The sequence below is a fragment of the Neolamprologus brichardi genome, chromosome 17, assembly GCF_056152115.1.
Source record: "Neolamprologus brichardi isolate AB-2024 chromosome 17, ASM5615211v1, whole genome shotgun sequence".
NCBI lineage: Eukaryota > Metazoa > Chordata > Actinopteri > Cichliformes > Cichlidae > Neolamprologus > Neolamprologus brichardi.
Genome location: NC_142120.1, coordinates 562121 through 586084, shown reverse-complemented (window position 1 = coordinate 586084; position 23964 = coordinate 562121). Strand labels below are relative to the sequence as shown.

Genomic DNA, 23964 nt, shown 5'->3' with positions numbered 1-23964 from the left:
GTATTTGGTGCATTGTGAAAAGCTCGTGTGATGAAGCTCCGTGTTATCCGATCAGCACGCGCTGCTCACCGGCACCAGTTCAGTCACACGGCGGCCAAAAACGAGCCCACCGGTTCCCCAGGCTGGTGACAAATCGTTGCTTGCATCTTTATCTTTTCTGCGCGTTCGCGCATTTCCTTGAGGCGCGCACATGATGGAGTGCGCGCGCGCTTGGCACGGAGCCGCGCACTCCAGCCCATACCCGTAGTAAAGCGAAGCTCCAAACTAGACATGGCGGCGGATCCTCAGCCGGACTGGCTCTCCTGCCTTCCCTCTTCTTGGAGTTATGGGGTGACTCGGGATGGACGCATATTCTTCATTAAGTAAATATGACGCGGATACACGGATTTGTGGATACCTTCTGCTTTTTTCTCCGACGCATTCTTGTTTGGGTTTTTTTCGGGTTCTCTGTTCACCTCTCCCTCCCCCGTTTTCTTTCACCAACAGCGAAGAAGCAAAGAGTACAACCTGGTTGCATCCAGTCACAGGAGAAGCTGTCATCACGGGGCACAGAAAAACCCCAGGTAATACAGGATGTGCTTTTTCTACATTCCTGCGAAAATCCGTGCACGCACGCACGCACGCACGCATCGCCTAGGAAAGGTTATGTGCGCGTCACGGTGGGAAAAAAGGGGCGACAAGTTGCGGGGAGAGCGTGAAAGACGACGGGGGTAGATCTCTTCTCTGCAGCAAAGCAACAGTCGCCCCTCTCCGCTGTCGGACCGCTGCGCACGGCGTCCCCCCGCCATCCCCACCCCACTTACTCCACCTGGACACTTTGCGACACACTTTTTAAAAGTTATGTCACGTAGGCTTTTGCCGATTTCCAAGCGGATTCCCTGCAGTGACATTTGATACATGCCCCGCTTTGCTGCAGAAACCCAGTGTTTCCAGTCACCGCGGCTGATTACAGAACAATGCGGTGCGGCTCGTGCGTCAGCTCAGAGACGATTTTGCACATCTGCCGTGGGGAGAAGGTTTTTATTGGGCGCATGCACATCAATGGTGTATTCCACCAGCGTGATACTGAGCAGGCAGACGCACACAAAATGATAAATTCTGCAGGAGGGAGGGGGCGGGATTGATTAAAAAGGGCGCAATCCAAACGAGATATGCTAGAAAAAGTGTTGCTGTTTGATTCGCTGTCTCTGTGCACCGATCCTCATGTTCCTGCTGTCTTGTGTTGTTTCTCTTTCCCTCCCTCTGCTCACAGATTTACCAACAGGATGGGAGGAAGGATATACGTTTGAGGGAGCTCGCTGCTTCATCAAGTGAGTTGGAATGTGTGGCGTGGAAAAAACATAGATAGGAAGACACTGATGGATGCAGAGAGGGATGGAGACGGTTGGGTGGCTTGTCTTGGGCAGTGGGGGGCTGCTTGGTAAGCTCTGAGATTCCCTCCCCTCTTCCCACCTCTTGGACTTTCTGCCCCTTTGGAGGAATTCCCAAATCCTTCTGTTTAGCGGCCCTGTAATGTGCACACACATCATTACCCACATGTAGAAAACTGATGTGACTGAACAGCTCCTCGCCTCTGTCTCATAAACACTCTCCAGTGAAGGGATTTACCCAAGAACAAGTCTGTACTGTTAGAGAGGCACAAGTTTGACAAGCAAGGGTGACTCAGACGCTGCTCCACTGCTTAACAGGCTCGACTTGTTGGTGTGCTGTTTGTCTGTTGTGTATGTGTGCAGGTTTATGACCAACTTCAGCAACCTGTGAGCTTTTTGCACACATGTTAGTTTCTTGGTGTGACTGTCTGGCAGCTCTCTGATACACTTTGACTTTCTTCCACCTATTTTCACACTGACTTTTACTGGAGCTGCTGGTGCAGCTTTACTGGAGCTGCTGGTGCAGCTTTACTGGAGCTGCTGGTGCAGCTTTACTGGAGCTGCTGGTGCTATCTGTGGATATTTTGAAAGCAGCAGCTGACACATGCAGTGAGCTAATATAGCCATTCTATAAATAGACCAAACCTGGTGCTCATTTGTATGTATACATGCATGCAGAGTGTAGCCAAACACATCTTCAGTGTATTAATGCATGCACATGTTGCAGTTGCATGTGTTAAGCATTACATGCTTGCACCGTTGGATAACTGCAGATGCAGCCAGAGCATTTTAAATAGATCAGGACACATTCAGAGGTAGTACAGAGACACATGAGTGTGTGATGGTGCTTGAGTTGTAAAATACATTCATGTTTTTCACATGACAGGAAAGAAAAGAACTCGTGCATATATTCTGGCTTTCGTTGTTTCTTGGGGAGGGCACGTGTCTCTGTTCTCTGATTACTTACTGACGTTTCGTTTGCTTCTCAAGCTTTTCAAGCTGGTGTTTGACACATGCAGCCAAAAGTGTTTATTTAAAACATGGCTCGCTGTGACGAGCGCTGCTGATCATTGTGATGGAATCACTACATTGGTACCATCGTACTCTAAGTATTATCTTTGTTTGAATTCGCTCCTGTTGCGTCGTTCACCAGTTGGACCATCTGCGAAATAGTGAAACAATCTAAAGAGTCAAAGATGGTAAATGGACTTGTTCTTCTCTACCTGAGCACCTAACACACTTTATACAGCTGGCCTCATTCACCACCTAATCATACGAGCACTTTGTTCTATGCTTTGTCTGCTGACGTGCTTTCTATCAGACGTTCACTCCAGTGGAAGCACCGCAGAGCAACTTGGAGTTAATCTTACCCATTTGGCATGCAGACTGGAGCAGCCAGAGACCAACAGACACTCAGGACAGCGGGACACAGACTCAGATATCTTCAGATACCTTTCTCATATTTGGCACACAACAAGAAGCAGCCCGTGTGGGGAGCATTTCTCACAGCCTATAAATGCCGTGGCCCACCCGGCTAACGCTGACCGCAGCTGGAGCATTTTTCCCTCAGTTTTATTTATACAGCACCAAATGACAACAGTCGCCTCAAGGTGCTTTGCTTTGCAAGGTAGACCCTACAATAATACACACAGTTGCATTGAATAACTTAACCTAACTGTAAACTATAAACAAGTTTAAAATGGTATAACTTACTATTGTTTTACCTGTTTGGCTGAGATCTGTCCAGTTATGTATACTAATTAAGGACTGCCCAGCTTAGCTTAGGTCACGCGATGCTTTATTTAAACAAACACTGAAGATTTAGTTACCAGGACAATGCAGCAAATTGTGTGTACCAATATAGCCGCACTGAGCAGGTGACCGGAGGAGGCAAAGTGGTCAAAGTGGGTCATCTCTGGAGGCTCAATGATGCCAGTTCAAATGTGAAGTAAGGTGTAAGTAGCCCGTCTAGCTGTGGGTGCTCTGATAACTCAACAGTGTGATTTATTTGTTTTGTTAGAGGACAAAATAAGGAGTGATTACAGGTGGAAAAGCTCATTTGCATATTAGGCCATAAAAAGCAACTTCTGTGCTGTGCTCAGTGGCGTGCTTGCTGAAGGCGAACGTTCATGCTGCCACGTTCACAGGCTTGAATACAATGAGAAGCATTTGACACAGAGCAGTCACACTAAAGGGCATCATCACCACATTCCTCTCAAATTCCTCTTCGGTCATTTTTCTGTTAGTCCATTATTGGGAGCGTTTTCTCGCAGCTCACGCCTCATCAGTGGCGTTGAAGGGCATTTCTGCTCCCTGAGTTTGTGATGGTGGGTTATTTGTCCTCAGGCTGAGCTTTTCAGGGTCACACACCTCCTGCTTGGGTTAATCTCCAAGTTTCCATTTTGAATGTGTTTATGTCCTCATATTTATAATTTAACTCACTTTCTTTCAGCCTGAGGTACAGACATGTTGGATTACCTGGAAACAAAGTCCCTCCTGTGTAAATAAATACTTTTATTTGCTTACTTGCATCTTATTTTGGCAGTACTATCAGCTGGGATTAACTTCCTGTTGGAGTTGTGATGCTATTATTTTGAAGGAACGACTTCCTGTTGTTGGTGCAGTTTGGCGACAGTCGGGGAGGGTGGAGGGAGTGTTGTAACGGAGCTTGTGGAAGTTTATCTTAGCAGCCCCGTTGATGAGGCACAAATTTGTGGTTATAAGTAAATAAACATGTTTAAATATTGTGTGTGACAGAAACTGTACATTTAAGTTTGTTATGTAGAAGGTTAAGTTATTTTATGTTGTAAATGTTTAAGGTTGTAAGAGTGGATTTTAACTTTATTTTTTATTTTAGGCTTTTTCACCTTCATTCTGGGGAGTTTTCTACAAACAGTTTAGAAACACAATGACTGAAAGTCTGCAAACCTCGAGCAGAATATGAGGCAAGCCTCTGGCTTTATTCTGCTCACACTCAGTCAAATGCTGCAAAACTGAATGGACAGTACTACACTGTAAATATCTTTATTAATTATGTACCACAGGCCTTCAAGGTGGCTGTAGTTAAACCTTTACTCAAAAAGCATCTCTAGACCCAGCAGTCTTAGCTAATTATAGGCCAATCTCCAACCTTCCTTTATATCAAACATCCTTGAAAGAGTAGTTGTCAAACAGCTAACAGATCATCTGCAGAGGAATGGTTTATTTGAAGAGTTTCAGTCAGGTTTCAGAGCTCATCACAGCACAGAAACAGCTTTAGTGAAGGTTACAAATGATCTTCTTATGGCCTCTGACAGTGGACTCATCTCTGTGCTTGTCCTGCTAGACCTCAGTGCAGCGTTCGATACTGTCGACCATAATATTCTATCCGGTCTGTAAATCTGATGTCAGTACTTGTCTGCGCCCAAACTCCGCTTTAGGTCCCAAAGTCAAACGAACACTGCAGCATCACTGAGAGTTAAAAACGGTCTAAATTATTTCATCTGTAATAAAATGATCAGCGTTGCTGCTTTACCAGGTGTAACAATTAAGTTTAACATCCATGAAAACAGAATTTATTACATTCAACAGAGTTAGAAGTTAGCAGGAAGTTAGCTCGCTAGTTAGCTAAACATGATATAGCATGTTCTGACTGAGAGATTAATGAAAAATTCAAACGTACAGCTCTGCTATCACTTCCAACATAAATGAAGACAGAAAACTAAACAGCAGTGATGTTTGTAGGGTTACTGAAGCTGGGCTAGCTGGTAGATAATGATGTGCTACGTGATTGCTAGCTACACAGCTATGTTAGCATAGCATAAACACAGTGAAGCTGGAGGATGAAAGTGTGCCAGTTAGGTAAATACTAAACAGTACCTGGTACTATCACCTAATTGAAAACTGTCAGGCTGGTACTAATGGAAAAGGGCTAAGTGCTTTACACAACATGCCTCATTCACACAAGCACGTTTTTCTCTGGGAGTGCTTTCTGTCTAACACATTCGTACTCCAGTGGATGCGTCGGAGAGCAGTTTGCTCAAGGATATTTGGCTTGTAGACTGGAGCAGCCGGGCATCAAACCACCAACCTTTCAGTCAGCAGATGACCTGCTCGACCTCCTGGGCTACAGCAACCCTCCCTACTGGGTGCTGCACTGAGGTCTTTCAGGAAAAACACAGCAACATAGTGGAGTTTGTGCTTAAATCCTTATTTGTTCCTACGTGGAAAGTCCACACGAGTCCAGATTTCCGAGAACGGGAGGACACAGCTTGCGGCCTCTGGGGCCCGTCACCTGGGGGGCCCGTCACCTCTGGGGCCCGTCACTGTGCCCTTCAGCTGAATTCTGTGATACTTCTAAAGTATAATTTGACCAAATTATAGCATTCAGTCGTAATGAATAACCTGGACACTCACGTCACCATTAGGTTTCTGCAGTGCGAGTTTAATTCACAGTATTTTAGTGCATCTGCAGCAATCATGGTAACCATGGACACTGTGGATGCATCGATGTAGGTCAGACTCTGTGAAGTACCCCTCATGTCTCTTTGAAAGTGAAAAGAAGTCATTCATCATCTTGTGGAGCTAGTTTTACAGCATGATCTTACTGGAAAATTGCACAATAAATGGAAACCTGTTGAGGATGGTGTGCGCTCAGCTATCCTGTGTGTGGTGACTTCATCCCTTCTCCTGTTTGTCTCCCACTTTGCTTCTGCAATCTAAGAGAGATTTTTGCACTTCTATAAATTGTGAAATGTGGTTGTAATTATGCATGTGTGAGTGCAAGCACGGCTTTTTTTAAAGATTGTTTTGTCTAATCTTCACTCTCAAACCCTTAAACACCAGCAAGTCTGCAGCTGAGAGAAAATCCACATTACCGATGCACGCTATTTTTTCCAAGTACCGTCTCTTGGTGTCCGGGCACAACTGGTCTCGATACAGTCCTTTGACCTTTGAGATGATTTTAACCATGGTTCTGGCAGTCGTCCGTCCAACACAGCGTGTTTGTTTTGATTTGTGGCCTTCTCAAATGGCGCGGCGCTCCCACAATGCATTGCGGCGTTACGTCAACGCCAAAGCCCGAGCAGTCCCCCAGGTGCCCAGGTGGTGGTGGTGGGTGTAGCAGTAGGAAGGGGTGCAGAGGATGAATCAAACCTATTAAAATGGATTCAGTTCATTTCCTCCACTGTCATGTCCGTCGTCTGCTGTTCCTTACGCCGTTTTTATGCTCGCTGCGTCACTTGTGTCGTGGTGCGTGTTGTCATATCACATTCTGTGTCATGAGATACAATCTTTGTGGCATGTCGGCCAATCGCACACCTCTTTGTAATTTTGTGCATTGCATCGCGGTCGTCAGCTTGGCTGAACAGACGAGTGTGCGATCATCGTGATGATGATTAGCACAGAAGGTCAGAGACACACAGACGCACACAGAGAGATGTTGCAACTGGAAACTCAAGCTTTCAAACAGCTGATTAATAAAATATATAATTAATTAAATGTCTTAATTATTTAATTATGTGTTTATTTCATTTTGGCACTCGAGGCCCTCCGTACCACAAGACTAAGCATCAGGGTTTCAAATGAACTACAGTTTTGGGTCTTTGGTTGATTACTAAGCTGGAGTGAAAGCTGCCCTGAGCTTCGAGGATTCTGACTTCAGCATGAGTTGGCAGTGTTGATTCATTCAAACATAATCTTCCAGGTTTCACTAAGGCAGAGTAAACCAGTTTATTAATTATTAATTCATGTATAACAGAGACTTCCAGGAGTCAGACCTAACATATAATCCACATGTCACTGTTTTACTCCTTGGTACAGTTGTGGACACTATATTTTTCTTTTGTTGTGATTTCAGTGTTTAAATTTCTTTTTGTTGATTTTTGGAGAAAACACAGTCTCTAAGGGGATATGTGGTTTTGGGGGGACAAGTGGGATAGACCCTGTCTCTCCCAACAAGACCAGAAAGTATTTATACAGCCCACATCATGTTTTTGGACAGCAGTTTAAGGAGAACACGAGGCTAACATGTCACTGCTGGTCAGACTGGTTCAGAGAATAGTACAGTAAGAGATTGTTTTAGCAAATTCACAAAACGATTTAACTATTTTAATGTATCAGGTGTCGTTACTGCCGACGTGACCTGTAATTGTATGGAGTTTACCATCATCCTTTCACGTTTTGCTGGAAGACAATTCACTGTGGTTGCTGCTGTCTGTAACTTCATATCTCACAATGGAATCGCACATAAGAGTTTGTTCCTCTGCGGGTATGTCGACAAAACGGGAAAGGCATTAGAGACATGAACTGGTTGGTTGTTTGCCGGGATTTCTGTTTAGGACTACACTTCCTCCTCACCGTCACCCAGCCATCCTGTTTTCCTTGCTGCTTGGGACTTCTGCTAGGGAAGGCTAACAGTGGCTATGCTACCTTTGACCTTCCAGCCTGGCTAGCTACGGATTGGTCAAGTTCGCAGAGTCCTGTCAGCAGTTCAACGATCCTGCCCTCCAGAGCTATAAACAGGCTATATTTATTACTGAAGGAGGCCAAGGATTACCAAAACATTCCCACATTACACGCTGGCAGTGCAGGAGGAACAGGTGACAGGTGAAGAGGCCATGCTGCTAGTGAGTCAAGCTAAGCTAGCTCGTCCCTAAAGACATAGTCAATGAAGACTGAGTATAAAGCATGCGTAGATTACACTACAAAATAAGATCATTAAAGTGTTTAATTAAATGGACTACACAAAAACAACACTGTGCATTGTAACAGGAAGTGATACCAACCCCCAGAATATTACAGAGATGAAATATATAAGATTGACATTTTACTCCAACATGTAAAACTTTGTTATTTTCGCTGTAGCGGATGTGCAAAAGTTGTAACTTTTGCACTGTATAATTCAATTCAATTCAATTTTATTTATATAGCGCCAAATCAAAACGAAGGTCGCCTCAAGGCGCTTCATAGATACAGAGAAAAACCCAACAATCATATGACCCCCTATGAGCAGCACTTTGGCGACAGTGGGAAGGAAAAACTCCCTTTTAACAGGAAGAAACCTCCAGCAGAACCAGGCTCAGGGAGGGGCGGGGCCATCTGCTGTGATTGGTTGGTGAGAGAAGGAAGACAGGATAAAGACATGCTGTGGAAGAGAGACAGAGATTAATAACAGATATGATTCAATACAGAGAGGTCTGTTAACACATAGTGAGTGAGAAAGGTGACTGGAAAGGAAAAACTCAATGCATCATGGGAATCCCCGGCAGCCTACATCTATTGCAGCATAACTAAGGGAGGATTCAGGGTCACCTGGTCCAGCCCTAACTATATGCTTTAGCAAAAAGGAAAGTTTGAAGCCTAATCTTGAAAGTAGAGATAGTGTCTGTCTCCTGAATCCAAACTGGAAGCTGGTTCCACAGAAGAGGGGCCTGAAAACTGAAGGCTCTGCCTCCCATTCTACTTTTAAATACTCTAGGAACAACAAGTAGGCCTGCAGAGCGAGAGCAAAGTGCTCTAATGTACTATACTGTGCATTAGATGGAGAAGTTGTACAGGGAGATGGCTCCAGGCAGGAATGACTTCCTGTGTCGTTCAGTGGTGCATTATGGGTAATTTCAGTCTCACACTGAACTCCTGTGACTTGCCATCATGTCACAGAGTGGGTGGGAGGTATTATCCAGCATTGTCTTTATCTTGGACAATATCCGCCTCTCTGGCTCCATCTAAATCGAGTCCAGCTCCATCCCCACAACTTCACTGGCCTCAGTTTGGATCTAGTCTAGTTTAGGCTCCAGTTGTCTAGGTAATGTATTTGTCTTTACCACCCCTACATATGTTAGTCAGCATCTTTTGGTCCCACTGGTAGTTTCACTAGTTGTGTCGATCTCTGGCTTCAAAGTAATTTAGAGAGGGCCCACTTTGGGGTTATTCTGGTTATTTTGCTACAGTTTGGTGCTTCATGGTCCCATGGTAGAGCAGCTCATTTGCTAATTGGAAGGTTAAAGGTTCAATCCATGGCGTCCGCAGTCTGAAATGCAAACGTCCATGTGCCCAAGTTGCATCCATTGGCGTGTATGAGTGTTAGAAACCATTTAGGTTGTGCACGTATGAATGGGTGAATAAGGCGAGTGTGCAGGTAGAGTAATGAGCCTGGCTCATGTAAATGTACATGTGCTCATCCATAGACTTTACATTACATTGGACCAACTACACATGCACCTGCAGGCAAACGTCAAAGAACTAATAGAAATGAAATGAAATGATTTCTCTAAATGTCTGTGTTTAGTCAAATTTAGTCAATAGTAATTAGTGTAAACATCAGATGCACTTGTGTTTACTGTCAGTAGTCAAATCTTTTCACATTTTACAGAGATAAACATCAGGGTAGGAATGGATGGAGGAACTGAATGAAAGACTCGGAGAGTCTAACCTGGAGCTGACATCACGGTGTCGTAGTGACGTCTGCCCACTGTTACTGCCAGCTTCCTCTCCTTTCCTGATCCTCTCTCTCTCCCTCTACTGTGTGTTGTTGGTTTGACTTGGGAGAGGATCAGTGCTTTGGGCAGGATACAAAATAAACAGAGTAACACAAACTAATCTTCCCTGCTGCTCTCCCACCAGAAAACACAACTTCATGCATGCAGCAGCTTATTCAGAGTAAAACTTCATGACTTTCAATAAGACGGTGAACATGTGGCGTTCTCAGCGTGTGGGCGACACAGGTTTGGATTTGTGTGATTAAAGTGCAAATTAAGTGTAACAAACAAGCTGGACTGTGTCCTAATAAGAAGCCATGCTGCTGGGTTGTTGTTGTTGTTGTTGTTTCTAATCAGTGAGATATTATGTTTATTCACTGAGTTTGCTGTTTGGTCCTGGGCAGCTTACAGGTTCCCACGAGTCATTTCCACCTGTTAGAGGAATCTAACGGCACCGACGCCTGAATGTGTGCAGAACCAGTTTTTCACAATTATGTGAAAACGAGTGTGTGTGGTTTGAGTAAGCAGTAGTGCTGCTTTTCTGTTTGACACCAGCAAGCTTTCAGTTTTTGCATCGACTGCAAACTGCACACAAAATGTGCCTGAGGAAAGTCTGTTATTGGCTGTTGGGGCAAAATATTTACTTATTAACCCTTTAAAGCTGGTCAGAGCAGCACGCTCCGTTTTGCGTAACTATTTTTAAATCCCGGTAGCTCTGCAACCACGTGAGCTAGCGCAATAATTTTTTTTTGCATATGAAACCGGAGGAGTTGTACTTACATCTTATGCCATCAGCTTGTCCTCGGTCACAGTTTCCTTCCACATATAGCTTTGCAAAAACTGCATAAAAAGCACTTGCAGCAACAAAAACATAATATTCCAGAAACACGCTTTGCCAATCCGATCAGCTGTTTGTAACACTTCCTACGTCCATCAGCACGAACTATCGCATGTCCGCCATGACCTGCCCGAAACCGGAAGTGACGTCATTTTCGCTGAAATGTAGTTTTTTACCATCAGGGCCTCATGAGCCTATACTGGTGTTTTTAAAAGTTATGTTTGACTTTATGACTTTCTGTGTGGTTTCTGGGATGCTTAGGACTCATATTGCACTGCTGGAAATAGTTTATTTTGATGCATATGCTGCTTTTTTGCAAATTTGCATCATAATATTTATTTTTGTTTTTCCTGCAGTGTATAAAAATTGGTGTATTTCAAAAATAAAACTATGAAGACACTCAAAATAAATTTCCTGTGGTGGGAAACTATGTTGTGCAACTTTTTTGTATTTACAGTTTTGAGGGATAAGCCTCTTAAATTTCTCTAACTAGAAATATATGTTAAAAAAACAAAAACGATTTTCAATTTTTTGTAGTTTATTGCACTTTTTTGCAATTTATGTAATTACTATGCACTTAATGCAGACATATTATTAAAATTTAGGCTGTAATGGTTGTATTGATGTATAGCAACTTGAAATGCTCCCAAAAATGGCTCCACAGCATGTAAACATATAATATAAGCTCTGGCGGACTTGGTTCTATGGTAGGTCTTAAAGGGTTAAAACATTTAATATGAGCAAAGAATATTGAACATTACTGTAAAGTATATGACAAATGTTTTAAGGTTCAAACAAACAAAGACCAGTCGTCTCAGTTTTCCACAATCCAGACAATAAACACAGCAAGTTTTTTAGATATTTACAAATGAGAGATTTTATTAGAACAGCAAAACTAGTCCTTGTCCATTTCTGGCCCATCAACTCGAAGAAATGATGGTGAAAGATTGTCAGGAAGGGGCCTGATTTCTAAAACGTATAATGAAGTGGTGGCTGCCTCTCCAGAAACGTCAGCAAAGAAGCTCGAGTTCTGCAGAGAGGACTTACAGGAGAAATGTTCATATTAATAAGAAATATTAGAGATAAAATTTAGAACCAAAACCTTTTCTGCTGGTTATTTATCCAGCTGTCACATAAGGGCTGCTGGTGGCCAACAGAGTGATTGCAGTTGCTTGGAAAGAGATCGACCAAGGACAGAATGGATTTCAGAACTAACATCAACTCTGACCTTTGACCTCTGAGAAAAGATCACCACGCAGGGGAGACTTGCCCCGGTTGGTGGAAAATCTGGGGATGATGTTTATTGCTTGGATTGAACGACTACTTTCTAATGTACGTGTAACCTGCGAGTGTGAGTCATATATGGGAGTCGCACACAGTCCCCCCCCCGCATGGTGTTATATGCACTATTGCAGTATGTGTCGTTTGTAAGTTCAGCAACTTGTTTACGTTTTACTGGTCGTGTACAGGTGTTATGTTTGAAGATAAATAAAGACACTGTTGGAAGAAAAATCCGTTTTCCATAGTTTTGTTGTTTATCACAGTTAATATTATATTACAGAGATTAATAATGTGGTAATTACATTTTACATTTTAGCCGTCAGCAGGTTTTGGTCCACCACGATTGGTCAGACGGTCCACTTGATTTGTGCGATTCCTCAATGCGATGTTAGAGCTGAGCGAGCTGTCTGAGGTGCACGAGCGCACAGCGAACGTAAGGTAGGTCGTTGTGTTGAGAGATTAGATTGGCCAATACAATTTCAAGCCGGCCTGTAGCTTCTAAAGTTATATCGACAAGGAAAAAACCAAAAGTATATCGTCCACAAGTGCATGCAACGAGCAAATGCCCGGACGCCAGATTTGCAGTCCAGAAAAGGTCACGACTGAGTGATTTTATGATGTGAATGAGAAGTTGTGAATTTTACTAACTAAGTCTGTAAAATGAATGGGGCTGTATCGCTACTGCCAACAAGGGCTTAAGTAAACTTCTGTCACGACATGAAATGTGTACGGTCCCTGTTGTCAGTGACACAGACATTGTGAGATGTTACAGCACCGCTGCTTTCATGTTTTGTATGAAAGAATAGGAACAAAGGCTGGTGACAGGAAGGGCATCTGATGGCGTCTGAGTGAAGAGAGAAGCGTAATTAAAATGTCTGTAACAACAAAAATACCTTTGAAGTTTATGCAGGTGAGAGGAACAGAAACTGAGGGCTTCATGCTCATGACTTTGGGTTACGGGATCTCATTCATTAGCACTTCTTTGGTGACCTCTCTGTTCAAAAGTGTGTCTGTAAAATATTGTTTACTGCAGGATGAACAGGTTAGCAAGCTGCACTCTGGTGGATTTACAGTAAAGAGCAGTGTGTTGGACAGGTTCAATTCAATTTAGTGTTATTTGTACAGCACCAAACCACAACAACAGCTGCCTCAAGGCGCTTCATATCGTAAAGTAAAGACACTATAGTATTACAGAGAAAAACCCAACAATCATATGACCCCCTATGAGCAAGCACTTTGGCGACAGTGGGAAGGAAAAACTCCCTTTTAACAGGAAGAGGAAGTTGAGGGGAGGAAGACAAAGCAAAGACCCGCTGTGGAAGAGAGGCAGAGATTAATATTGACTAGTAATTAAATGCAGAGAGGTCTATTAACAAACACACGAGTGAAGAAGAAACACCCAATGCATCATGGGAATCCCCGGCAGCCTACGTCTATTGCAGCATAACTAAGGGAGGAAATCTGCTCTCTCTTTCTAGTCCCTGTCAGGACTCTTGCTGCAGCATTTTGGATTAGCTGAAGGCTTTTCAGGGAGTTTTTAGGACTTCCTGATAATAATGAATTGCAGTCGTCCAGCCTGGAAGTAATAAATGCAGGAACTAGTTTTTCAGCATCACTCTGAGACAGGATATTTCTAACTTTAGAGATGTTGCACAAATGGAAGAACGCAGTCTGACATATTTGTTTAATATGTGCGCTGAAGGACACATCCTGGTCAAAAATGACTCCAAGGTTCCTCACAGTGTTACTGGAGGCCAAGGTAATGCCATCCAGAGTAAGAATCTGGTTAGATACCATATTTCTAAGCTTTTCAGCGCCGAGTACAATGACCTCAGTTTTATCTGAGTTAAGAAGCAGAAAGTTAGCGGCCATCCAAGTCTTTATGTCTTTAAGACATTCCTGCAGTTTAACTCATTGGTGTGTGTTATCTGGCTTCATGGACAGATAGAGCTGGGTGTCATCTGCATAGCAGTGTAAATGTATGCTATGTCTTCTAATGATGCTGCCTAGGGGAAGCATGTATAATGTAAACAGAATTGGTCCTAGCACTGAACCCTGTGGAACTCCATAATTAACCTCAGTGTGTGAAGAGGACTCTCCATTTACATGCACAAACTGGAGTCTATTAGATAGATATGATACAAACCACTGCAGCACAGTACCTGTAATACCTACAGCATGTTCTAATCGCTCTAATAGGATATTATGGTCGACAGTATCGAATGCTGCACTAAGGTCAAGAAGGACAAGCACAGAGATGAGTCCACTGTCAGAGGTCATAAGAAGATCATTTGTAACCTTCACTAAAGCTGTTTCTGTGCTGTGATGAACTCTGAAACCTGACTGAAACTCTTCAAATAAACCATTCCTCTGCAGATGATCTGTTAGCTGTTTGACAACTACTCTTTCAAGGATGTTTGATATAAAGGAAGGTTGGAGATTGGCCTACAATTAGCTAAGACTGCTGGGTCTAGAGATGCTTTTTGAGTAAAGGTTTAACTGCAGCCAGCTTGAACTTGGCTGTTTGTCAGCCTGGCTACAGAGCTGAAGAGAAACCTGGGGTTGTTCTTATTTTCTTCAATCAGTGACGAATAGTAAGATGTTCTGGCTTTGCGGAGGGCTTTCTTATAAAGCAACAAACTATTTCTCCAGGCTAAATGATGATCCTCTAAATTTGTGACACGCCATTTCCTCTCCAGCTTACGAGTCATCTGCTTTAGGCTACGTGTTTGAGGATTATACCACGGGGTCAGGTACTTCTGATTAGAGGCTCTATTTTTCGGGTAGTTCACGAGTAGCTGCTCTGTGTTGGTACAGGGCATTGAAGAAGATAACAGCACTTTCAGAAAGACGTCTAATGTGATTAAATCTGTTCCTTTTAGGTTTTTTCTTCACGTCAAACACTTCCCATGAGGGTTATTAGCTGGGTGGGGCTGAACTACTCATGAGTTGTTTCCTGTGCAGTCCCTGCATAATGCTCACTGGCACACATCTGCAGCTCACCCTGAGCTCCAACATTAAATGTTGCTGAATGGCTGAGTGATTCCCTCCAGTCTGCTTTTTCATTTTTTAATGAACTATTTGTTTGATCACAGCATGGAATAATCAGCTCGTAAGGCTTTGCTCTTTTATTCTGTTTCCTTGGGCAGAACAAGCTCAAACTCTCGTTATCTCGTAACAACAACTTGACAAATAATTGTCCTCATCTTGTGTCCCACCCAGTTTGGGTCTCATCACATATTTTATCCATGTTCCCACTGGAAGGGGCAGAAATTCACTTTGCTCTTTAGGCACCAGTTGCTTCAGTGTGAATGGACCTTTAACATTTATTTATTGTTACTTGAGTCTACTTAATTTTTATGTTGATGTCCTCTACGATATCACAGAAAGATTCAGCAGTGATGGTCAGTATTAGTTTATGCACAGAGAATAGTTAATAGTTCAGAATAAATACAGTACTGTGCAAAGGTTTTGAACCCCTCTCTTCTTTTTATTTTGCACAGACAATGGGACATGGGTAAGTGAAACATGGGAAAAGCAGGTTTCAGGAACAGTTCTCAGGTCCGGACGGAGTTTCCAAAGGGAGTCTTTCGATGTAGGCGGCCTTTAATCCATTCTTTGAAATGATGTCACGCTCACGTATTTCAGCATTGCTGAGGCCTCGGCTCCTGGGAAGACTTTTCTGTTTGCATGTTCTCCCTGTGTCTCCGTGCATTCTCTCGGGTACTCCCACAGTCCAAACACATGCAGTTAGTGGGGATAGGTTAACTAGTAACTCTAAATCGGCCATAAGTGTGAATGTCAATGGTTGTCCAAAACTTTATTAGTGTAAAAAACCCCATCAATGTATTTTCACTGAAACAAGCAGCTGTTTTTATGTGCATTAAAATAAATATAAAAATTTAACAGTGCAAATGCAAATTCTTTGCTGACAGTTTAACCAAAAGGCATTTCCAGTGGAAACTGGCCGACATATCCTCAGCATAACCATGTATAATATCCACAACACTTAAAAACAGGTTATACACACACAATACGGTAATATTATGTTGAAGCACAGTACGTATCACTCCGCGAGGCTCCGCCTACGATAGCCGTAATGCTCCGACAATCCATCAAGCGGTGCGGCTTCGTAGCTTAGCAAAGTCGTCCTGAAACATTTGACAGATTTTCGAGCGCCGTGCACATAAAATCGTTTCCAGGTCAGTAAACACAACCAGAGTTCATACATAAGGCACACGGGATTATAAGCAGGGGTGCACATACGTGGTCTGCAGGTGCGCATTTGCTGTCAAAATAAAAGACGTGCACCAGATAAGACGTTGCAACGCGCGTTTGAGTCCATATAAAAGGCTGTTTTTGTCCGCTACAGTGGGATTTTCAGGGCACATTCTGCACCAAATCTCTGTGCGTTCATCATTTGTTTGAAGCCAGCTCACCTCCTGCAACCACTTTCCCGAGAATACGCGCTTCTTTTGTGGTTCAGACTCCTTCTGACATTTCTATGGAGGTGGAGGAACATCACAGTAATTGCTTAAAGGAGCTTCTTCGACATCTTTAAGAGTTCTAAACAAATGTCTGTCCTCCTCCTGAAAATCTTATGTACGCAAACACGCGCTCTAACTTCTTATCTTGTGCGCTCTATTATTTTGAAAGCGCATGTGCACCTGTGGACCACTTATGTGCAGCCCTGCTTATAAGGGGCTCTGTCGACTTTCAGAAAAATCAAAGGATTGATTTTAAGTGCGCCGTATTTTCCAAACAACATGGTAATAACGACGGCCCGCTAGCATGCGCTACCAAAAATAGTGCTTTGTTGTGTATCTGACGGACGAAAGCTAAACCAGTTCCACACCAGTGAAGCTGCAGCATTTTTACAAACCAGTTCAGGTTCATCTGTTTCATTCAACGATCCACTTTCACTCTTCTCATTCTGCGTCGCCGCCATGTGCGTATGTAAACAAAGGCACTGCGCATGCGCGTTTTACCCATATTCTATCGCCATATTTCATTTTCTTACCGTTGCCCAACACTATCACTGTGAACAGTATGATATGGCCCAGCCCTGATTCAGATGACCTCTTCTAGCATCCCCATGGTTTCAGGTGTATTGTTAAGCGTGGTTGTACCTCCACTTGTCCACACGCATGATTTGCTTAAGAGCAACTCGTCTTAGACAATCGGTGATCTTAACACAGGCAGGGGGAGTAAAAGCCCAACAGTGCAGCGCTGCAGGGAGAAGATCGCAATGACGGAATCGAGAAACTGAAAGATTGAATTTCTGATGTGTTCTCTTCTTATCTTATCACAAGTTTTTTTCTTTCTTGACTGATAAGAAAGTCCTGTGTGAATTAACTTTCATATTCTGCAGACTCAGAGCAGCACGAGGGGGGAGGTCTGTGTTTGAGCTGCATCGCTCAGCTCAGTGCTGCTCATGTTCTAACTGAAGAATGAAAGTGTTTTGTCATCTACTAAAATAAGTGTTTGGAAAAGTGTCCCAGAGTGCACGCTCGCAGCCCAGGATTATCCTCCTGTTCAGGATAGATTTAGCAGGGTTGATGTTTCCTTCCAGCGCTCGCAAGAATAAACCAGTAATTAGCGTCTTTTTGGAGCCTTTTATGAGCTTTTCCTACGGCTACGTCACAAAGAAAAGGTTTGCATATGCAGGACTAAAAACGTGCGACTGAGAAAACAAATTGTAACTAATTTGAACACATGTCAGCGATCTGGTTCACGAGGTTAAGTCTCATCTGCTGGTTTGTTTGCAGAGATTTGGAATCAAAGCTTTCACATCTGAACTCATGCTGTTCTCCATCAGATCTGCAGCTTTCCAACATGTTTTTGCTGAGTGGCCAGTTAACCTTTCAGCCTATCATAATGTCTGTCGCAGTTTTTCACAGTATTGTCGTTGCCCTGTTGGGCATTCAGGCAGAACGAGGGCAGATAGGAGTTTGAAATTGATACCATGGGTGTATTTCAAGGTCAAAGGTCAAGTTTTCTGAAACTACGATAACTCGAGAGCAGGAGGAGCAGCACGGGCAGCTGCCAGTATATTCCCTTTAATTCCTGGTGTTAGTGGTGGTACTATTAGAAATGATTAGCTCAAAGCTGCCTGATGCAGTGCTGTGTGTGTTTACCGTCGTGTTCCCGCTGAGCCTCAGGAAGTGAGGTCAGAGCGGCCTCAGGAAACACTGAAGAGTCTTACTGTGGCGTTCGTCTTGTGTCTGTCTGGGTGCTGTTTTCCCCTTTGCTGGTTTTCATGGCTTGTTGTTATTTTTATCCCGTCCTCCTGTGCAGGTCACAGGCTGGTTGGTCGCAGAGCATCTGTGTAGTTGCTGCGTTTAACCTTGGTGCGGACGCTGTGGTCACCAGACTTTAAGCACCGCGCTTCTCAGTATTCAAACACATCTGTCACCCCAAATAATGACGTCACAGACTGTCACATGATAGTGTGCTTGTCAGAGGACCTGGTGCACAGCTTAACAAGTACTCCCTGCATATGTGTGGGGATGAGTGTTAGGAGGAGTCCTAAAGATGTTCTCTGTAGTATTTTTGTGCCTTTACTTAAAGTAAGAAATGTTTTTATGTGGCTCGCACGTTTGTACGAGTACAAAAGAATATCAAAGCCAGAGGAAAAAAGCTTCCTAACAGATCGACGAAGTGTTGATATCGCAGCCAGTCGGGTTTGTCAGTTAACCGTGTTATTAGTTTGCATTGTTGCACAGTCCTGCATGTTCATGTCACCTACAGTAATACCTTAATAGAAAGAGCAGGACTGCAGTGTTGTCTGTGTTTGTGCTCCTGACTTTAGTTTTATTCATATAGTGCAATAACAGGCACTTTATATTGTACCATCAGAATCAGGAAACCTCCTATGAGCAAGCACTTGGTGACAGTGGGAAGGAAAAACAGCTGGAGGCAAGTGAAGAGAGACGGGACAAAAGATGGACAAGTGAAGAGAGTCAGGAATTAAGGAAGGCTGGAGTTGGCCTACAATTAGCTAGAGGTGGGAATCACCATACATCCCACGATACGATATTATCACAATACTTAACACACGATACGATATTATTGCAATTTTTAAAAATATTTTGTGATATTCAGATTCTGTACATAAAGGTAAACTTTATCAATATTCATTTTCTCTAATATCAAAGTCTCACACTCAGTCTTTCTCTCATTTCAGTTTGATTGTTGACAAACTGAACGGTTTGTATTACAGTCTAGTCCAACTTAACTGAACAACCATCTGGTACAATTATAGCTATTCTGAACTATGCAGTTTATGAAAACTATGCAGCCCCTTCAGCAACTGAAGAATTTGAAAGTAAATTAAAACAAAATATAATTTTACATTAAATAAAAAAGTTTTAAACTTAATTAAAATAAAACATGTCTTAAATTAAAATAAGTAAACTGTCATGTTTATTGCTGCCAAAACAAGTGAAACACATTTGGACAGTGAAGGAATGTCAGGATTCTTGCTCAGAAAAAGGATCAACATGCTCTGAAGTCAGAGCACAAAAACCTTTTTGTAACAAAGTATCGATTTCTGCTGTCCCTGTATCCATACATTATTAGCAAACAAAATATCACCATGCTACACAGTATCCATTTTCCCCACCACTACTATTAGCCGGCTGGGTCAAGATGTGGCTTGTTAAGTGTAACAGTTGCCAGCCTATGGGAGTGTGTTATGTAGCCCAGTAATTGAGAGAGGAACAGGTGATGGAGTGACTGAGACGGTGCAATATCCTTTAAATTTGTTGACTTGCAACGACAGGTAAAATAATTCACAACAACCGGAAGTTAAAGTAAACAAAATGCAGAAGCTGTTGAAGCGGATGCCAAAGGCAAAACACAGTTAATGATAGATGACCTGAAACATCCAGTAAATATCTGCAGTTAGTTATTTATGTGGAAAGGGCTTTCCCATCCATGCTGTCTGCACACACCCAGGTCCAACTCTGTGCTTTGTCACCAGCCGCCCATCTGGACGCTGTTTTTGGCACTTTTGTGGGAAAAATACATTTGAAGAGTAGAATATGAGTAAAATTGTGACACCAGACGAGGTTTGACTTTTTCCCTCAAAACGTGAATTTGCAGATTAGTGATTAACAAAGGTGCTTCGTAGGAGTTTTGCATGTTTCTCACACGAGAACATTGAGATGTTTTTTCTCTTTACTTGCTCAGTAAGATGAAACTCTGAATGCTGCCGGTGGATTATAACGCTTATATCAACAGTGACGCTTCGAATCACAGCAGGTAAGGCTAAAGTTTAGAGCAGCATGCTGAGTCTGTGCTGACCGATAAGTGTCAGAGAAACTTTTGGTGTATGTGGATAAAATCAGCAAACATCAGGAAAATGAATGAAATTCCAGGGTTTATTTCTTTCGTGGGTTATTTGAATTATATGATTTCAAATATAACTGATCAGGATATAAAATAATAAAGAGAGAATTTCACATAAATATTAGGTTAACACATATGTGATTTTTATCTGACGAATGTAAATGTGTAGTAACATAACAATAATAGCCATGAGTCATCCAGCTCATCGTCGTCTAAGGAGCTTGGAAACAAAAGCGTCTGGACTTTAAGTTGCTTGAAGACGTTTCACCTCTGATCCCAGAAGCTTCTTCAGACTGAAGAAACTTAACTTTGTTAATATTCTAGTTTAATTTTCCTTCAGTGTTCGGCCTGATGGCTCAGAATGAATTAACAGCTTTTACTCGGGTATCGTCCCTGAATCTCACATCGGTGCATCGACACTCTGCCTCTCGTTCCTCTCTCAGACTTGTGTCCCACCGGGCTACAGGCAGGATGAGTAGGTAATCTACCCAGGCTGGCCAGGATTACCTGATGAAGGGGATCTAAGCTGCTATCTGTGAAGCTCGTGAATTTCTCTTAGTGCACACTGGCAGCTTCCAGGCCTCCTTCACGATGCTAGTGTGTGTTTAGAAATGCTGCTGTTTGACTGAGCGGCCGTCACAGTCAGTGTGCAGGTAGGCTCGGTGTGGGAGTCGTGCTCTCTGACCTGCTCTGCACAGCTGTTTGAAGTTTGTTTGCTGCTACAGTTTGTTCACCACTGACGTAAAATAAAACCAAAGTGTTCGGGTGGTCTCCTCAGAGCTCAGGAGAGCTGTGTGTAGACAAACACCACAGAGTTACCCTTCGTATCGTCGCACACTTTCAGGAGCCCACATTAAAGGCAGTTAGAGACCTGCATGAATCATCCACACAGTCACAAGTGGCTGTAGCTGTAATTCAGCTGCTGCACTGAGAACAAATACCCAGGGTATCGACTGGTTCAATGTGTTCACACAAAGCTGGTTAAGAACGTGCAAATGTGGGCGTGGTTTCCCTGCACATTCACATGGAGCATCTGACCAATCACAGATAAGGATAAGAATGGCTGATTTTACAAAAGACCAAAACTATAACATGAGAAAACACGTAAAACAGAGTTTATGTAATAAAGCTGTTGCAGACGAATCAGTGTTTCAGGAGAGTAATGGCGCCGTATGTGTGAGCAAGAGTGGAAAACAGCTGCTGCATTAATGACGACTGTTGCTGTTTGAAGCCAGGAAGGAAAACATGCACAGACTGATCGACACAGGAGAGTCTGGTGGATTATAATACAGTAAATTTATTTATTTCATTACATAAATGTTTGTGAAGGTTCTCAGTCATGCAGGTCATCGTGGTCTAAGGGGCTCGGAGAGACAAGTGACTGTTTTAAGTTTCCTTCAAGACGTTTCAACCGAGAAGCTGCTTCCTCTGCGGTGAGTGGTGGAGAGTCCCAGATGTGAAGCCCTAAGTGTCCCCACGAGGGTCCTGGACCCCCTCTGAGCCAGATTGGTGGCTGATTGAGACCTACGTCGTTTCCACACCTTGGCTCGTGGGATTAGGTAGAGGATCAATAGGTTGTCCATGAGCTCTTTGGAAAAGCCGGTTTATTCTTTAAACTGCCAAGAATAAAAACAGAGTTTAGACTCATTAAGTATAAATAGATGCTCTCCTCTAGAGTCAGATATGATGCTTGCAGTCAGCGTGGACTCAAAGTCTAAAAAGTAAAAACACTTCATCTCACGGTCTGCTCACAGAGGTCTGATTACACAACTGCTGATGCTATTTTCCACATAACTAGTAGAGTCGCTGATTTCCAGCTCCAGGCCTCGAGGTGTCCTGCAGGGTTTAGACGTGTCCTTGATCCAACGCAGCTGCTTTAAACGGCTAAACGACCTCCTCAACATGTCTTTGAGTTCTCCAGAGGCTGGTAATGAACTCATCATGTGATTCAGCTGTGTTGACCCAGGGTGAGATCTAAACCCTGCAGGACGCCGGCCCTCGAGGCCTGGAGCTCCCACCGCTGGTTTAAACTGAGTCCAAACTGTTTAGAAAAGATTTGTTGCTGTCAGATTATCACACAGGTGACTGCAGACACTGACCAGATGACACCAGAGCCATATATGATCACACATAGATGTTCAGGCAGCTAATCAGTGGGATTAATTAGATATAATTCAAAGTTTGTTCAGCAGCACATACATCATCTGTTTCTGATGGAGCCAGAGCAGTAATTCAGCTCTTTGTAAATGCACCGATGAATACTCCAGTGCAGTTATGTCCTTTAAATTCTCACCACTGCATGTGTAGGACATACTCAGTCATAGTCGGTGACGTGTCACCTCTGCACAGACGAGCTCGGGGAAGAAACGGTTTCATTGGAAGGTTCTCTGTCTGCACGACTGCTTCTTTATCTTCACAGCTACGGGCAGTTCAGAGTTAACCTGGCTGCATGTGTTTGGACTGTGGCAGGAAGCCGTAGAGAACCCACACAAACAGGAGAACATGCAAACAGAAAGACCTGACGGTGGAATCGAACTCGCGACCTGTTCAGTGAGTTTATTCGGCCCGTTGTTGGAACAGAGCGTTGAGTTCAGTGAAGCTGTAATCTGTAAATATCTGAAATGAAGAGTTGGAGAGCTGTCGGTGTCCTGCTCTCACTTAGAAACAGCAGCACTGAAAGAAGACAGCAGCAAAATCAACATATCCTAAATTAATTGAGATCAGATTTCTGCAGCACGTTTGCCTTATCTGCAGTGGTGTTGCCTTTGAATGTCATATTGTAATCTCTGCACCCGACTATGATAGACTCATTGTAAATGTTTGTATTTAACGACACATGAAGTGTCAACAGACTGAGCTTGAAGCAGGAAGCTAACAAAAGCTGCTCATAACCACTGTTGTGATTCTTCTCTGAGTCACGTTTGAACTCAAAGCGTCTGTGTTGCTGCGTCTTACATACCGTCAGATACATTTTAGAGAGGTTTTGCTTCAAGGCTGGATTCTAGTTATTAGATTAGATGCCAGTGAATATGAGCGAGCTTTTCAACGAGGTTTTCTTTCTTTTTGAACTGAACTGACGAGTTTAGGAAAAATTGTAAGATCCTAAAACGATCTTCTGGCTTTTAGTCTGTCCGGACATTCCCATCTTTCCAGTTTCCTTCGGGATTAATGAAGTATTCTGATTCTGATCAGCCTCATCTTCACTGTATGTGTACTTCTAATGAGCAAAATACTAGAAATAAGACTTGATGCTCAGTCATCCACGTAAGTCAATCTCCAAAAGTGGATTCTGTTCATCTGGATGTTTTCAGTGGGAGAAACGTTTCATCATCATCAGGTGACGTCTTCAGTCTCAGCTGACTGCAGGTTTCAACCTTATAATCAGCACATTTGTATAATGACTGAAACCAGCAGAAGGAACGATGGGCTGGGAGCTCGTTTCTCGTTTCTCCCACTGAAAACATCCAGATGAACAGAATCAACTTTTGGACATTTCATCACTTCTTCTGTCTCAGCTGACTGCAGGTTTCATCAGGGTTGATCAGTGGTTGTTGATCAATGGTCATCACAATTTGCATATTAATGATCAATGAGCTGACCTCACAGCCCATTGTTCCTTCTGCTGGTTTCAGTCATTGTGCAAATGTCCTGTTTATAAGGTTGAAAC

At 43.1% G+C, this 23964-nt stretch overlaps 1 protein-coding gene across 6 annotated transcripts in view; it reads left to right on the top strand.

Annotated features, from left to right (window-relative positions):
- The first annotated feature begins 254 nt into the window (after positions 1-254).
- LOC102783814 (pleckstrin homology domain-containing family A member 5-like) overlaps positions 255-23964 on the top strand; it is a 128299-nt gene continuing 104589 nt past the window's right edge. For all 6 annotated transcript variants that reach the window (XM_087830746.1, XM_087830749.1, XM_087830747.1 and 3 more), the window contains exons 1-3: positions 255-362; positions 487-563; positions 1253-1310. In XM_087830746.1, coding sequence (XP_087686872.1) covers positions 271-362; positions 487-563; positions 1253-1310 — 227 coding nt within the window. In that variant the 5' untranslated portion in view covers positions 255-270. The remainder of the gene's footprint in view (positions 363-486; positions 564-1252; positions 1311-23964) is intronic.